At 40.5% G+C, this 15,286-nt stretch overlaps 2 protein-coding genes across 2 annotated transcripts in view; both read right to left on the bottom strand.

The window, feature by feature from the left end:
* LOC104919397 (calsyntenin-2) overlaps positions 1 to 2,672 on the bottom strand; it is a 238,843-nt gene extending 236,171 nt beyond the window's left edge. The window contains exon 1 of the mRNA XM_010731408.3: positions 2,187 to 2,672. Within this exon, the coding sequence (XP_010729710.3) occupies positions 2,187 to 2,250 (64 nt within the window). The 5' untranslated portion in view covers positions 2,251 to 2,672. The remainder of the gene's footprint in view (positions 1 to 2,186) is intronic.
* A 9,241-nt stretch (positions 2,673 to 11,913) lies between these two features.
* Positions 11,914 to 13,333, bottom strand: LOC104919385 (lysophosphatidic acid receptor 6). The gene has a single exon (XM_010731393.3). It carries the CDS (start codon positions 13,154 to 13,156, stop codon positions 12,248 to 12,250), a length of 909 nt encoding a protein of 302 aa, XP_010729695.3. The 5' UTR covers positions 13,157 to 13,333; the 3' UTR covers positions 11,914 to 12,247.
* Between the last annotated feature and the right edge of the window lie 1,953 nt (positions 13,334 to 15,286).

Here is a 15,286-nt window from a genome sequence, read left to right as displayed (position 1 = left end):
TCACACACACACACACACAGGGATGTTAGTGCTTCAAGCCCTGATTACAGACAACTCTGAAACACATACCAAGTAGATACACACACATTTAGAGACACACAAGTTAAGTCTGAATGGATGACTCCGAGGTGACGGTGATTAAAGGAAGTTGCGCGTCCACGCTCTGCCGGAATGAAACGGAGGCTAAACAGAAAATGACAGGAGTATCGGCGCTTCAAAGTTATCTAGAAAACAGGTTTGCATATTTGCGCTACGGAGGCGGATCCTTTGCCACATTTGACACCAAAGCACTATTTAAGTTGTCATTTCAAACTGGAACTGGAGAAACAGATTTAGGGGTAAGAAATAGATGGTGATTTACATTCGTTGCTTCTTCACGTGGGCTCTGCTTCCAGCAATCTGTGGCAGCTGGAAAGGAAACGGGGGTCAGCGTAGCAACAGATCCTGGAGACAATAGACTCTTATTTTCTCCTGGATTTAGCTGCACTGTACAGTGGCCCATGGGAATCAATTAGAACCATGGTGTGCTTGGATTTTCAGCCTTTATTGACTTGGCAGTAATTTGTTTACTTCACAGCTCTGGATGGAAAAAAAAAATCTTCCTTGCAAAGCAACTATCCAGTTGTTTCCAGCACATATGAACATATTCAGTTGCTACATAATATCTGCAAACATATAACAAAGGGTTTCGGCATAAAATATGCAAAGACAGCACAATAGTCACCCTAATGTTGCTTGAAAGTAAATCCTATTCAAATGAAAGTGCACAGGAGGCAAAATCTTGACCTCTGGTCCAAGTCAGGGCCTGCAGCAGGTCTATTAGCATATGTTTCCCTTCCACACACACGCACACAACACGACTGCAGCTGCAGGCACAGCAAGTCGGCCAGCAGGAAGGCTCCCTCCTGTGTCAGGAGGCGAGGAGGATAAACAGCTTATCACACTTGTGGTGTCTCTTGGCTCGCAGACGAAACTGACAGGTGTCACCTTGTTATTTCACCGTGTAAAAGCCAACCCCGGTCTACAGGGAGTTGATTAGCACGAACCTGTTGCCGCATTTACCCGCTTACCTACGGCACATGCCAAGCTCGCTGGAGGATTGAGCGGTCCCCGCTGCAGTAGGGATACTGGTAGACCTAAAATTAGCTCAGCTGTGAAGCAAAACTGCCAACAGCATGGCACACATTTATGACATCTGGATGTCATTATCATATATCTGTGGCTTTGGGGATTATTTCTCACTTGTTTTAGAATATGAATGGGCTAATTGCAACTGTGAATTAGCTCGCTGGTGAATCCCACCGGTGCATAATTTGTGCATGCAAGTAATGTACGCGATTTCAGAAGGCTCGATCAAAGTTTGGGGTCAACAGGTACGGATGAAAATATCCCCACATTGCTGCAAGATGAATCTGGGTCCTGTCATCTTGCCTGCATCCACAGATTTGTTTCTGAAGGATATAAACCGTTCCTTTTCTTGTTTAGCTTTGGGAAATTCCCTGTCCAGAAGTCTACAGTAAGCTAATTACGAGCCACGTGTGCACTAATAACCACACTGTTCATGCTCATTTGCACCTTCAAAGTCAATGAAAGGTATTGTCAGACCCCAGATGCTACTTTCCAACTTATTTTCTGCTGTATATTCCACCTACCTATATTTTCCCATCAGTCACCTTAATAGGAAAGACCCACAGTCTCATAACATCTAACAATAGGACAGCAGGTTTCTTCTGCTTACAGAAAATATTTGAAATAATGAGAAGACTATATCACAACAGCCCTGCAAGTCCCTGAATCAATATTACAGTGATGCCACATGAGATTAACCAAAAAAAAAAAAAGGCTATGATGAGGGCACAGTAAGCTCAATATTGAGTGCTACAGAAACAATAAAGGGATAAAACAAATATCCCCAAGTGTTATCAGGGTCTGTGCAGTTGTACAGTGATTATTAAGTGTCTATGAGTCTCCACAAGTCCAAAGAGGATCACTGCAGGAAGATAATAACACTCATTTTCTTGAGAAAAGAACAAACAGACTGTAATCAACACCTTATCAATCAGTTATGTGGATGAGATGGGCAATTCACAGCCTCTCTTTCGGCCACATTCACCTATAATAGAGCCATAGCGCACACGCAGATGCGCACCACACTGAGCAAGCAAGTTGCCCTTCACCTACCGTACCTTTGGTGTGAGCGGCGCTCAAGCCCAGAGCCACTACAGCCAACACGCCGGCAATTCTCAGCATCTTCTCGGCGGAGATTGAAGCCACGGTATGAAGAGGAGACTACGGCGACCTCTTTCCTCTTCTCTCCTCTTTCTTTCTCTCTCCTTCTCCCTCCCTCGCCCTCTCCCTTCTTATTCAACGCCTCAGGTTTCTCTCCTCTCTCCTGAAGCAGAGTGTGGGAACAGTTCACTGATAATGTGGGACAAGACAGGCAGCGTGGAGTAGAAGAAGGACACCGGGTGTCCGCAAAGCACCTCGCCGCACCGTTAAACCGCGCGCGTATGAACCGCAGGTTGGTGTGGACGGTCGAGGCAGCAACTAAAGTGGTTTCTGCTGAGACGGGACCAGAGAGCAGCGCACCCCGGGCCCAGACCGAGCGACGTCACGGGGAGGAGAGAGATGGATTCAGGCGCTTTTTTCCCCTCTCTCTCTCTCTCTCTCTCTCTCTCTCTCTCTCTCACTTACTCACTCTCTCTCTCTCACACACACACACACACATCCTCCGCCCTCCCCTCCCCTCTCCTCCCTCCCCCCTCTTCCTCCTCCCATCTCCTCTCTCTGGAGCATCCCAACCCACACCAGCTCGCCATGAGTCCGCCACGCAGAGGAGAGCTCCATAATGAAAACAAGTGTTCGAAACGCAATAACTGTCTTCTTTTTAATAGACCCCATGAACAAATCTTTTCATAGAAAACATGTGGTATGAAAACCCCAAAAGAGCGTGAACATTTTTTAGCACATGAAAACCTTAAAATAACGCTCTAAAACGTTAAAATGACATTATGAAAACACTAGAAGGACAGGACTATAATTAAAACGTGATTCACACACACACACATGTGATTTAAAAACTACAATACTATTTTTCTTGCCTGAGGATGCAATTAATCATACTAAAATATCATTATTATGAAACAGTTTTAGTTTATCATGCAGGCTACAACAGAAATAGAATGTTATCAGCCCAATGTAGGCCAATCCTGGCACAAGTCTGCACCTCCTGTTCACTTTTAAATTCACTCTTTGTTTTTTGTTTTTTTAGTTCTCCAAAAATAACATTTTTGAAATTGTTGTGCTTACCAACAGTGATATTTCTACACTAAAGGAATTTAGCCTAAGGACCTTAAAGTTTTAAGAGGAAACATAGACAGACTTATGCTAAAACACCAGTATTTCCTTATCGTAGAGACAGTGTTCACCACCACAGCTTAAATGTCAGATATTCTCGTTTATTTGGAAAGTATGCAACAAAATGAATAATCTCTGGCTCATCTTGACAAAAATAACATTACTGTGTTCTGCCACAGAAAACAAATAAAATCCTCGTTTCATTCAGTTTGTCTGTAAGGTGTGAGTGGGCATGTGTTGGCATTTGTCTGTGTGTGTGTGTGTGTGTGTGTGTGTGTGTGTGTGTGTGTGTGCGTGTGTGTGTGCAGCCGGTGCCGGGCAGTAGGATTAATAATAACTTTTTCAATTTTCCTGAGTAGCCTATCTCAAAGGAACTTTTCTCTTGGACTATCTCTGCTGGTTAAGGATTATTCTGGGAGGCAGAGAAAATATTGCCAGCGTTATCTAGAGGGAGAGAAAAGAGAAAAAAAAAAACTAATACAAACAGATGACAATGCACAGATTTGAATCCGCACCATCCAGTGATGAAATTAAATTTGGTTTTCTTTTCACTGGGAAATGACCTGAGTGGTGTGTAGGCGACAGAAAGGCTTCCCTGAGCTTGCGTACAAAGAGGTGACAGAGATACCAAAGCATGGTTCTCAAGCTGAGGTGCTGGGACTCTCAGAAACATGAGGTATACTTAAATTTGACTATATTTCACTACTAACTTTAATATTACTTCAATATCATCACCTTTTACATACACATGACATACTATTAAAGGTGCTGCGTGTCAGATTATTTACATAGTATGGCAGAAATTGAATATAATGTCCATAATTATGCTTTCATTTGTGTATTAGTGCATTAAAATAAGAATGGTGCTTTTGTTAGCTTAGAATGACCCTTTAGGCCCTCTTCCGTGGTGTCCACCATGTTTCTACAGCAGCCCAGAATGGACAAAAACCAAAACACTAAACTAGTACTAAGACTAAACACTATCTGGTACTTCACATTGTTTCTGCAGTTTGCAGCAGTCATAGTTTTTCTTAACACTTGGAACAGGGGGCGAGAGGGTTGCAATTTGTAACTACACTGCAGGATAAACAAAAATATACAAAAATAAATAAAAATATGTCAATTTTAATAACCATCTCCCAAAATAATACCAAATGTTTCTCCCCCATATCTTTTACATAAACATAGTGTGGGCTAATATATTCCTCAAGGCTTTACAGCACAGCCACATATCTTCTATAAAGTATAGCCATTAATCAACAGAAACAAATATGCTAAAACAAAAAAGCTGCGTGCAAAATAACTAATCTTAATCTAGCGAGGCAAGTCATCCGGGAGCTTGGAGGGACACGTTATTTTGTTTTATATGACTCTGTATATCTGCATCAGGCAAAATACTTTCATTTTTATCATCAAGGCTATTTTCAAAATTACAACCTGCTGCAAATGGCCGATTTTGTATAAATTCAGTCTCTGCTCTCCAGGTTTTTCATACCATTTCATTATTGACACACATTATGCCCACTAGACTTTCGTATCCGCCACCCTGGGAATAGTGAATTGCGAGCTATAATGCTAATGTGATATCACACTGTGTCTGTCTGTGTGCTCGGAGTCCAGAAGAGGAAAAAAAAAAGTTTCTCTTGTGCGGTGTGTGTATTAGGTATTCTAACCTGGTTGAGTAGTTTAATGTGCAATTCTATTTGTCTCCTGTAAGTATTTCACTTTTGGGAGATATTAGTGACATGCATTACTGGCAGTCATTTGCGGTGCAGGTTGCTAAATGATGATGGAAACAATAAGTAGATGATGAGGATATTGGTTTAAAATTGACGACTGCAGTGTGGTGTAATAAATATATAATGTGTAGTGAGAGCTGTCAGAGTTCGCCCCTCCCAGAACATTAAATAAGACTTTCTCTTTTTTTTAAATGCGCTGCTGCCTGCAGAGAAGTCAGCTCTGTTTGGTGCCGAGTCACAAGGACACTTTAAGGTTGCCCAAACTACTACTTAAAAATGTCACATAAGGCCTTGTGCTGCTCACAAAACAGCGTCAGCAATCACAACGACCTACAGGGCTGAAATTAGATCAACTTCACGAGGAGACCCTGTGTATAAATTCATTGCGGCGTAATGAAGTAGATGTAATAGTTTTGTTTCGTATTGATTTTTGTTCTTTGAGCAAAATCTCCCGGCTGCTCTGGGCTTATTCCACATCCATTTATGATACAGTGCTGCAGAGAGACGTGGTGCTAATGAGCTGCCCTCGGTGCACCTGGGTGACATTTCACATAGTGGAACATATAGAAGCTTTTGTCACTGAGCAGACAGTCAGCAATAACCTAATATGTGTTATATTTCCAGGCACTTTGCTGAGATTTATCAGTAACAAGCTGGCATCATCCAGCACAGAACACTATAATTGATAACGCAAGATTATGAATGGTCAAGCTTGTTTTCAGACCACAAAACAACAATGGCCAACACAATATAGCGTATAATAATAAAAATCTACATTTTCTTTATGTATCTTTCAGGCGGGAAGCCTAAGAATGCTGCTGCATGGAGACACACATGTTTTTATTTTCTCTAGCAATGCAGGTCTGTGTGGAGATCCCTCTGTGCACAGCAAGTGTGACAGATAGAAAAGCACACTCATGCATCTTAATTTGATCATTTACTGAACGCATGGAGAGAATAGAAAAGCCATCTTCTTCAATGCTGAAACCAATGGTCCATCGTGCTGTTATTTGGTATATAATCACAGAGATGGAAGTGCGTGCACTTTTCTGAAATCAAGGCTCACTTGATATATTCTGAATATTAGTTTTGGGGGAATGTGTTTAGACATTTATATTCAAATTAATAGTTTTGCCTTCCAGCGCATACATTTCAACTAAAACAAAACACTGCTCTAGACAAGACAGCTCCTGATACTCCATCTTGCGTCTCTGATCAATCATCCATCGCCTTCCATTGTCTCTTATTTGTCCCTCAACCTAGAGGTCATTTTGTCTCAAATAATCACCCTCCCATGTTTCTATTTGCCCCCATCCTTCCTCCCATATCTCCCCTTACACCCTCCCTTTTTTCCCCCCGATGCCTCCGTCTTCTCCTCAGCTGTATAACATGGCCTAATCACTCGACTGACACCAAATTCAGATCTCTCTATCCACCCCTCTCCGCCCTCGCTCTCCATTTAGTGTGTGTGACAGAGTGCAGTGCCTCCGCATACTCCCACTGACAGCTGGCTCGGGCTGGAGGAGGAGGAGGAGGAGGGGGAGGGAGGACGGGAGGCAGGAGAAGGCAGGGATGAGAGGAGGTAGAGGCAAAGAGATAGACCATTATCCCCCCGGCGTTTCCCCACGGCTCTTGTCGGTGGCGCCGCTTTGATGCCGCCTACATCATGCAGAGGTCTGAAGCTATGAGAGTGCCTTCTGGCCCCGTTTTGACTCGCCTCATTGGAAGGAACTGAGCCAGAAGTTGTCATCTGCTCAAAAGCCTCGCACATCTCTCGATCCCACAACATTTCAAAAGTTGTGCATTTGTTTTTTCATTGTAGCATGCAGATGTGCTTTCAATTTCTAAATGTATGATGCTGTATTATATGAAACCTGTATATTGCGCAACCATCCACAGAGATGATCTCACAAGTGAGGTTCATTTTTCATTGTTAAGTTACATAATTGTTTATGACATATTGCCACAAAGACTTTTAAGCATTAATGAATCATCAAATCAATGGTCTGCTCTTCATTTGCATTAAAGCATTTATTAAATTATGATCTACGATGCTAAAACTATGAGTTTATGAGTCGATTCTTAATAATCAGTTAAAACTTTAAACAAGTTGGTAGAATTACAGTTCATACTGTAGGGAAATGAATGGAAACCAATGGAAGCACAAAACTGAGGGAAGTTTTATGGCATGCAGTGTAAATATTCATATACAATGCCAATGTTTTGTATTCAAAAATCTAAAAATTACTCTGATTGTTCCATGAAAGGAATTCATCAAGTTCATCATTTTGCACAGAGACGTTTCTTCCCGTTTTCAGTCTTGATGCTAAGCTAGGTTAACCAGCAGATGGCTGTAGGTTCATATTGAATGGACAGTGATATAAATCGAACGCTCAGCAAAAAAAAAAAAAGTCAAACTGTGGGAAAGATGTTGTGGTGTCATTGTTGATTACGTTCAGTAAAACCAAAGTGAAAGTGTGTATGTGTTCGTAGCGGCTTTCAGTGTTTCTGTGCAGGCAGCAGCAAGAGATCATCAAAATATCATTTCAAAACAGATTTTATAGTTGTTGTTTTTTTTTATGAAATGTAGTTTAGACCTGTTTCATCATCAGCCTAATTGATGAAACTGAGCAATGCAATCATTTGCCTGGTATTTACAATATGAGCTGTTTCCTGCCACGTCTGCTCTTTTGAAGAGTAACTCTACTCTCACAGAGTTCAAGATAATATCTGTGAAGGTGGCACTGTGTCTAAAAAAAAGGTTGAAACTGAATCACTGTGCATTCAGTTTGCCTTCTGGATAAACAACAAAACAAACTGCAGTCCAGTACCGTAATTGGGATTCAACCCTCTAAAGATGTGATATGATTTGTTACTGCACCCTCATGTCATATTGAAAAAAAAAAAGAAAAAAAAAAAAAAGAGCTGCTTCCTGCTCAGTTCCGTCTGTTCAAATGATCTCTGGGTTCTCTCTCTAGGCCTCAGAAGCTGGAGTACTGTTGTTCCTCTGCTCTTTGGTGTCTCCTGTGTCCATTCAGCAGCTCAGCATTTGTTTTTGTCCCTTTTTTCTCTTTGCTCTGTTTTTGGCTCTTTGTGCTGCCTGACTCTCCACAGCCACCAAAGCCGCTGCTGTCTTTGAATAGCAATCCTCCTCTGGTCCAAGGCAGACTTGGCTGCTTCACAACAGGCTTGTTTGTGGGTCTTGGCAGCGATGCTTGCAGACCTGAATGTACCTGCTTAGGCTTTTTTTTTTTTTTCTTGTAGCGTACTTATGTGAATGTTAATGTTTGTGCTGTGTGTGCAAGGAAAAAGGAAGAGACAGAGAGAGTGAGAGACAAAATATTTTGTTTTTACCTTCGGGGGTAGAGGGTCAGCTCACCATGACCGGCCTTAGCAGACACATTCATAACCATAGTCAGACCCTCCCGTCCCTCTAGATCTGCGATATCAGTCATTTACAGGCAGAGCGCTCTAAACAAACAAGAGCTTAACCTTGATACACTCAAAGGCAAGAAACTCACGCATAAATAAAAGGTATTTCTGAAACATACAAATTAAATCTGAACACACACACAGATGCGAGAGCTGCATGTACACAGGTCTGTTCCAACCCTCAAACATTTTCCTGTGAAATACAGACAATTTCACCCACGTACAAAAACAATCCGCTCCACGCTGAATAAAGTCATACATATAGGCTGTTTAGTGTCCTGGCGAAATAGCAAGTAAAATTAATTTGACTTTATGGCCTCAGCAGAGTAAGGTAGTGAACAAACAGGGACTGCAATACTATGGTATATTATGGCTAAAAGTCAAGACAGAGGTGAGGGTTGTATAAAGTAGGGGCTGTTTTTCTGTTCAGCCTCTCAGCATTCAATTTCCTCCCTGGTAGAGGGCACAGGTAAAGGTTACAATAAACATATATGGAGCTGCTTGAGGGAGGAAAATGCCTTCACGCAAATCTCCAATTTATAAAGGGTCATGATAAAGCAAGAATCTGGCCAGAAGCAACTCTATAGATGAACTGGCTTTATTTAGAAGACATTTAACACATACATTTAAGTATTGTTTGAATGGCACTCACATCCTAAAAAGAAAGGAGGTCATGCTTTTTTTTTTTTTTTTTTTGGCCTTTTCAAGTTTATTGGACAGAGACAGCTGAAGAGTGACAGGAATGTGGGGAGAGCGATGGGGAATGACATGCAGCAAAGGGCCACAGGTCGGATTCAAACCCTGGGCTGCTACAGCAAGGACTGAGCCTTTGTACATGTGGCGGATGCTTTATCAACTGAGCGACACCCCAGAGGTCACGTTTTTTTGTGACTATGTAGGTGAAATGTGAGCTTAAACATCAGAACAGTTGCAGAGGACGAGCACATGTGGTTTTTGGGGTTAGGTTTGGTTCTCAGTAAGCCTACTTATGAAAACAAGACATAAAGTAAGGCTGGGGTTGAGGGCAGGATTGTATCATGGTGTTACTTTGTGCACATTTCTAAACTTGCAAGTTTAACCCTCAAAACCCCAGAGCACCCATTCTGTATTTCAGAATACAGATTTTAAAATGACAGGGTGCTCCCAGTGTAAAATTAAAGTTGTCATCAGGAACCGGAACTGGAAATATACATCATTATGTAGATATGTATAGTTTCTTTTTGCAGGTTTCCAACCCTGTTTATTAATCTAAAAATGGCTTCACTGACAAAGCACCCCCAGGTTTTCAATCGTATTGTGTTGTGAGCGATGTGTGGTTTACGTTGATGTTTTCCACATGAAATTAAACATTAAACATTTTCAAGTTTTCAAAGACACTAACCTCTACCACATTATTATCGTTTGCTATAACAGAGTCAGTGAGGAGGCCCATTGTAGTGACTTTTACACATTTGGTGATTTTTTTTTCTTGGTTTAAAAAGATAAGGATACAAATGCAAAACATTTGGTAGATGTGTGTGTGCGTGTGTGTTTTTTTTGTTTGTTCTGTTTTTTACTGAAATAATCTTGATTTGATTATCAATTTCTTTCTGATTCTGAGATAGAGCGGTCAGTCATGTCGGATAAAATGCTCATTTGAGTGACAGTCCTTAGTGAACCGCAGCAACATTTGAGAATTTTACGGCAGTCAGAGGTTTAAAATTAAACATAGAATTTCTAGGTTTCATTTTCAGCTGCTAATGGACCAACAAGGGGCCGCTCAATAAAAAGATGAAACCTTTCTGTCTTTCTCTGATAATAATGATAACTATCAAGTTTAGCATTTAACTTCAACAGGAACCATCGCTGTAACATGACTCCTCAAACTGAGAATGTAAACAGAAAGAAGCTGTAACTGTTTTATCAAGTTCAAAAACTCAAACTAATGAGTCGACTTTGAACTAATAATTTACATTTATTTCAGTTAACTCCCAGGAGGGTTAGCAGGAGGGGAACTTTTTTTTTTTATAAGTTGAACTAGTTTTAAATTTGTGTGTAGGATGCAACACATCTGCATGCATGTGTCAGAAAGTAGTAGTAGGTGTTACAGTAGCAATATTTTTTTCTACGTTTTACGTGACTGAGACAGCTCTCAAAATTCCACTGCCAATCCATCATTGTGTGCTGTTGCCCCCATTGCTGAGGATCAAATTGCAAGCATGTGCAAATGTTTTTGTTGTTCATAGTTCTGAAACATTTGATGTGCCACACATGGAAAAAACAACCACTGAAAGTCAGTCGTGCTATGGTGGTAACCTAAATACAGTGGTGGGAAACTATTGAGATCCTTTAGTTGAGTACTATTAACATACTGTGAAAATACTCAACTACATATCAAACTCCTGTATTTAAAAAGTTGCTTAAAGCAGGTAAGAATGATCAAAATATGCACTTAAAGTTCCAAAAGTAAAAGTATTCATTTGGGAGTACAAAATGACCATTTTATCCGCATGCATGTGGGAACATATTTTAATCGGGGTGATGCCCTAGAAATGTACATGCCTTCATGCAACACCTTACACACACAGGAATTGCAAAACATTTGACAATCGTTAGCAAATTTTTTTTTGCAGTTGTAGTGACTTAAAGGAAATTGTCTGTCTGCATTATTGCAACAACTGACCACCCGTCTGCATGCAATAGGCCACACAAAAAGCATGAAGTATTACAGGATGAACACAAAACTATATTTATTGCAGAATAAGAGACCTCAGTAGTCAGTGTACATTTGATGTTCATGCATAACAGTAGACGCAGCTTTGGCACTGTGTTTGGTGCTGAAGATGTCTCCACAACCATTTAAATAAAAAAATATATAATAAAACAACAATTTCACTATTTCACTATTTCTTAAAAAAACATATCTGCTTAGAACTCTGAGATCAGCATTATTCTTTAAATCCATCCATTGTTTGAATAGTGGAAGATCACAATGGGCAAATCATTTCACATATCTGAAGAAAGAAAAACAAGATAGCTGTATAAAAAAACTGCTGCAGCTCATCCGTTACCAGTCGGAGTCACTACTAGGCTACTTCCTGCAATAATACCTGTCAGTGTTTTACTATTTTATCTGATGTTTTTAGATTAATATTGCTGACTCCTTTGTGTGTGTGTGTGTGTGTGTGTGTGTGTGTGTGTGTGTCTGTGTGTGTGTGTGTGTTGCATTTTACTGTTGTAGATGAGCTAATTTTATCCACTTTATCCATATACTGTTGGCTAGTTTGTTCTACTGCAATGCATTATATTCTAAAAGATCATCATATGTTTGCAGTGCCAAGTCAGTTTTTTGAGCTCTGAAAAATAGCCCTGTTTTGTCATGTGCCAATGCCAGATGATCCAAGAGAGTTGTTAAATAGTTTATTTAAGGAGAATCCTTCAGTTTTTTGAAACATAAAAAATCAGCCAATATAAAAGAGAATAGGATGTTTTCACAGTTTCACCCTTCCTGTCACCGAACAAGAAGGGTGAAACTGCTCTGTGAGACAAATGTAGTAAAACATTTCAAGTTGTACAGTACTTGAATAAATGTACTGAGCTATATTGCCCACATCACTCCCTACCACTGCCCACATCTGTATCCAGTGCAAAAGCGAGATTTATTTAAGATAACATAGCATATTATTTTATTTTCCTAACGACCTTCATATTATATGTACAGCACACAAATAATGCATATTCTATAGTTCTTCAGTAGTATTTACTGCCACATGTTCCTGTCTCTCAGTATTTACTTCCTCTTTTCTCTTCCAGAAACCATCATATGAAAAGTAATACAACAGAGGATCCAGACAGCAGTTTACACTAGCAAGACATTTCAGTGGTGTGACTACTAATCTATCCGATGTCCTAAAGAAAACAGTCAATGACACAGGCAAGAAAAATACAGTGAACATCACCAAGTTCATGACAAAAATCAGCAAGACATTCACCTTGTTGTTGACCTTTGCAGAGTCCTTGAGATGTCCGTGTAGAGTCCAAGACACCATAGTGGTGCACACTACATTGACTGCCAACATGATGAATACTAACACAGGCTGAAAATAATCTAATGCAGGCATTTGATCATTATATGGTTTCAATTCAAAACAGACAGATTTATTGCACTTGTTTTCATTGAAGCATCTTGAAAATCTCACGCTCTCTGGGATGTTCACCACCACCACAAACAGCCAAACGAGCGCAGCAGCTTTCCAGGCGTTGGAAGGGGTTCGAAGATGACGTGACGTTAGAGGATAAACCACAGCGAGCAGCCGGTCAACGCAGATAAAGGTGATGAAGATGGAGCTGGAGCGGATGTTGTTGCGAAAGAGCATTGTAATCCAAATGCACCACATACTATTCAGTGGCCAGGTGCCTGTGGCATAAAAGTAGATCCTCATGGGCAAGGAGATGACGAGCAGCAGGTCTGAGATCACCAGGTTGACCATGAAGACAGCATTCGTGGATTTGAGGCTGTGGAAGCGTAAAAATATCCACAATGATACAGCATTGAGAGGAAGACCCAGCGCCATTACCGATCCAAACACAAGAGCATACGCTGTGTTTGGATACACGGCGATTCCATTTTGCTCCGTGTTGTTAGACATTTTTTTGCTTCTGTGAGGAATTCTGATGTGCAGGCAAATAAATTTAACAGCAGCAGAAACCACAGTAACCCTACGTCTGGGCAAATCACATCTGTCAAGATAAGTCTGAAGACAGGTTGCTTTTATGGTGAACAGGCGGAAAGTTTTGAAACAGGAAACGGCTTTGACAGGAATTGAAATACTGCAGTGTTCATGTGAAACCGGTTGTGTGGGTGTTTTTTAAGTGTGGGGAAAAAACCCTTGCCTAGACCCATTGTCAGACCCCATGCTAGTGCAGTGGGTCCTGGGTGCCCAGCCTCATGTGGCAAGAGTATGCAGGCAGTTCCTAGAGGATTAAGGAATTGATACCATTGACTGATCCTTATGCTCGACTGACCTAAATCCAATAGAACACCTCTTGGACATTATATTTCGGTCCATCCGACACTGCCTGGTTGCACCTCAGACTGTCCAGGAGCTGAGTGATGCCCTGGTCCAGATCTGGGAGGAGATCTCCCAGGACTAGGGATGCAAATTATCGATTAATTCATTAATTGTTAGTTGATTGACCTTATCGATCGATTAACGATTAACTGATAAGCTGCTTTTTTCCTGAGAACATACATTTCTCACGGTGTCTTTAACATAAAGCTAAATATTGCTTATACAGTGAATAAAAAATGCATGTTATATTCCTCAACTAATGTTTTATTGTACCTATGGTACAGATATGACATTTAACCAAAATAAATTCTGCACAGAAAATTGAAATACATAAAAAATAATAATTGTGCACTGGCTCACCTGTTGCATGTGAAACATTAAGCAACATAAAATATTTTTTAAAGCTATACAATATGGGCTTAGCCTACACAATATTAAGCCTACATATAATTATCTGGTAAAGTACTTAGATGAAAAACTTGAAACATTAGCAGCAGCACTTATAATCTCCCTTGTTCTGAGAAAGGTAACAGTAAGATTACTACTACTTACAGTAACATGTAGTACTGAACACAGCTTCAATCATCCCTGAGGAAGGTGACAGTAAAATTGAAGGGCCTCTATTAAACAATTTCCCGCAGAAATGTTGAGAGTGACGAGTGTGCTGAGCATGTTTATTTACACACAGGAGCAGATAGCGATGATGCGCTAGCAATTAGCATTAGCATGTTAGCAATTAGCATGTATTCAATTCTTAGTGGCTAATGCTAATTGCTAGCAACACGGTTGCAGGTTTTGAAGGTGGTATCTTAGTGAACTCGTAGAGCTGCTGAACTTAAACGTAGCACCGCAGAGTTTACACTGAGCGTCTTTGTCATCATTTGTCGCCTGTCGCCGCGTTACGTTCAGGTACGTTCGCTGTGGCCTAGATTAAGCAATGTCACCCTCAACTGGCGACACCATGAAATCTCACTGAAAAAAACTCCTGTGGAAAATGGCCCTAGATTCAGTTAACCCGATTAATTTAATTTAATCGATTAAATTCTTTTCAACAATTAACCGATTAATCGACTAACTGTTTACATCCCTACCCAGGACACTATCCTTCATCTCATTAGGAGCATGACCCGACATTTTCAGGCATACATACAAGCACGTGGAGGCCATACAAACTACTGAGTACCATTATGAGTTGCTACAAAGACATTTTGGAAAAATGGACTAGCCTGCCGTATCTTTTTTTTTTTTTTGCTTTGACTTTGGGGATGTCTTTGAATTCAGCTCTCTGTAGGTTGAAAACTTTCATTTCCATTATTGATGTGGCATCCCTTTGTTCCTAACACATTATCCAGTCCATGTCAGGAAAGATATCAAGCATGATTTCTTTTCCCATTGAGATCTGATGTGTTTTCAAAGTGTTCCTTTAATTTAGCAGTGTATTCTATGTATATATCTATGTTCCATAAGCCAATGCATATGTTCACAGCTCTTTTCAGTAATATGTCAAACAACAGTGAACGCATGAGGCAAAAGGCAGGTTTTTACTCTACACAGTCGATCTAGAACAGGAAGTTCCACATGTATCATTTGTATCATTTTATAGTGTTACATGTTGTTATTCATTCTGTTCAGTGGTCTAACTTCTGTGGTCTGCAGTATTTAAGTAAAGTCCACTGACACACCATCTGTACTGAACAGGCAGATATT

This window comes from Larimichthys crocea, chromosome VII (assembly GCF_000972845.2).
Source record: "Larimichthys crocea isolate SSNF chromosome VII, L_crocea_2.0, whole genome shotgun sequence".
Classification (NCBI taxonomy): domain Eukaryota; kingdom Metazoa; phylum Chordata; class Actinopteri; family Sciaenidae; genus Larimichthys; species Larimichthys crocea.
The sequence above is the reverse complement of the archived record's forward strand: the minus strand, read 5'-3'. Positions and strand labels throughout refer to the sequence as shown.

What these genes read in the sequence shown, in the direction of transcription:
- LOC104919385 (XM_010731393.3), bottom strand. Translation starts at nt 13,156, where the DNA reads ATGTCTAACAACACGGAGCAAAATGGAATCGCCGTGTATCCAAACACA.